This window comes from Elephantulus edwardii, unplaced genomic scaffold (assembly GCF_000299155.1).
Source record: "Elephantulus edwardii isolate Elephantulus edwardi_28Jun2011 unplaced genomic scaffold, EleEdw1.0 scaffold00069, whole genome shotgun sequence".
NCBI lineage: Eukaryota > Metazoa > Chordata > Mammalia > Macroscelidea > Macroscelididae > Elephantulus > Elephantulus edwardii.
The window spans coordinates 15394625-15396427 of record NW_006399819.1 but is presented as its reverse complement, the minus strand read 5'-3'; the positions used below and the strand labels follow the sequence as shown (position 1 = coordinate 15396427).

At 32.6% G+C, this 1803-nt stretch overlaps 1 protein-coding gene across 1 annotated transcript in view; it reads right to left on the bottom strand.

The window, feature by feature from the left end:
• The window catches only part of SLC44A5 (solute carrier family 44, member 5), a 142388-nt gene that overhangs the window by 88322 nt on the left and 52263 nt on the right, over positions 1–1803 (bottom strand). The window contains exon 2 of the mRNA XM_006888614.1: positions 752–836. Coding sequence (XP_006888676.1) covers positions 752–836 — 85 coding nt within the window. The remainder of the gene's footprint in view (positions 1–751; positions 837–1803) is intronic.

Here is a 1803-nt window from a genome sequence, read left to right as displayed (position 1 = left end):
TCTACCTTATTGCCAGTGATTTTGAGCATTTCTTCAAGTTTCTGTTGGACATTCAAATGTCCTTCTCTGTGAAAACTCTTTCCATGTCTTTTGCCCATTTTGTTATTGTGTTATCAGTCTTTTTCTTCTAGAGGCCCAAGATTATTTTACTTTTGTTATGAGACACTTGCCTGGAATGATATTGACAAATGTTTGTTCACAGTCAGTAGGTTTTACTTTCACCTTGTTGGAAAAAGTTTTTGATGCATACAGGGATTTAATCCTGAGTAGGTCTCTTCATCAATTTTATCCTCTTTACATTGTGATTTTCTGGCTGTATTGGGTAGTCTCTTTATACCATAGACTAGGCCTTCTAAGCTTGATCCCAGTTTTTCTCTTATAAGCTTTATGGTTTGGGGTTTTATTCCCAGGTCTCTGATCAACCTTGAGTTGATTATTGTGTATGGTGTGAGATGTGGATCTTGTTTCAGCTTTCTACAGGAAGCATTTTGTCAGCACCATATATTGAAAAGTTTGTCACTTCCCCATTTGACAGGTTTTATTTCCTTGTCAAATATGAGTTGACCATAGGTGGCTGAGTCAATTTCTAAGTTCTCAGAGGTTCCTTTTTCATTTTGATCATATATGTATAAACATGAGATCATACTAATGTCTGTCTACATTTAAAAGTCATAATTTACCTTAAAACTCAAGTGGGATTTCTTTCATTAAAAAATTGCTACCACCACCACTGAAGTATTTTTCTACTTACCTGTGTTGTAGGGCACTGTAGGTTTAATATCGTTGAGGGACTAGCACATTTCAGAAAGTTAAGGTAAAACAAAATGGGCTTGTTCCTGTTAAGAAAGAAAATAAGATCAAATAATCCTTTTGGTGATTGTAGAAATATCTTATATAATTCTAGACAGCAAGAATTTTAATATAATATGATTACCCCTTAAAAATTGGCTTAGTTTATTGAAAAAGAAGTAACTCATGAAATGTTATACAAAATGGATGACACTAGAGGACATTATGCTGAGTGAAAGATCTCAGTCACCAAAGGACAAATATTGCATAGGGCCACTGTTGTAAAACAGGACTGACATCAGGGTTGAGCGAAGACAGTAAAGGAGGGGAGAAATGATGTATATTGCATTGAAACAGATGAGGGAGAGAACCATTTAAAAGGGATATATGAATGGGTATTCTTGTCATTACAGAAGTCCAGAGTGAAGGGCTGCATAATGGAGTGGACTTGGGGGGAGGGATTGCATAATAAAAGAGGGGTTTTTTCCTTTTCAAGGAGAAGAGTGAATTGGGGGGAAGGGGTGGGTAAGGAGAAAAGTGCCACAATGAATGACTGGAAACACTAAGTCTCTGTAAATTTGCATTAAAATGAATTAAAAAACAAAACAAAATTGGCTTAGTTTTTTTTTTCTTGAAGAATGTATTACATTACCCAAGTCCTGTTTAAGCTTCTTAATATTGAAAGCACTTTTCAATAGAAGCAATAAATAAATAATCAAATTTTTCATCAAGAGAGGATTGTTCAAATAAAGGATTGTATAGAAAAAATGTTTTATTATAGTTATACAATGTTGTGATTAAAACAAAATAGTTTGCATGAAAAATAAAAAATAAAAATAAATGCTATTATACTGAATATCTGTTTTGTCATGGGTTTTTTACATTAAAAAAAGAAAAGATTTTTGCTCATAAAATGGACTGCATTATCATTGAAAATAGTGTTGAAGGATAAGTTTAATGTATAAGAAAATTAAGAAATTAATTTTAGAGAGCAAATTAATAAATATTAAATAA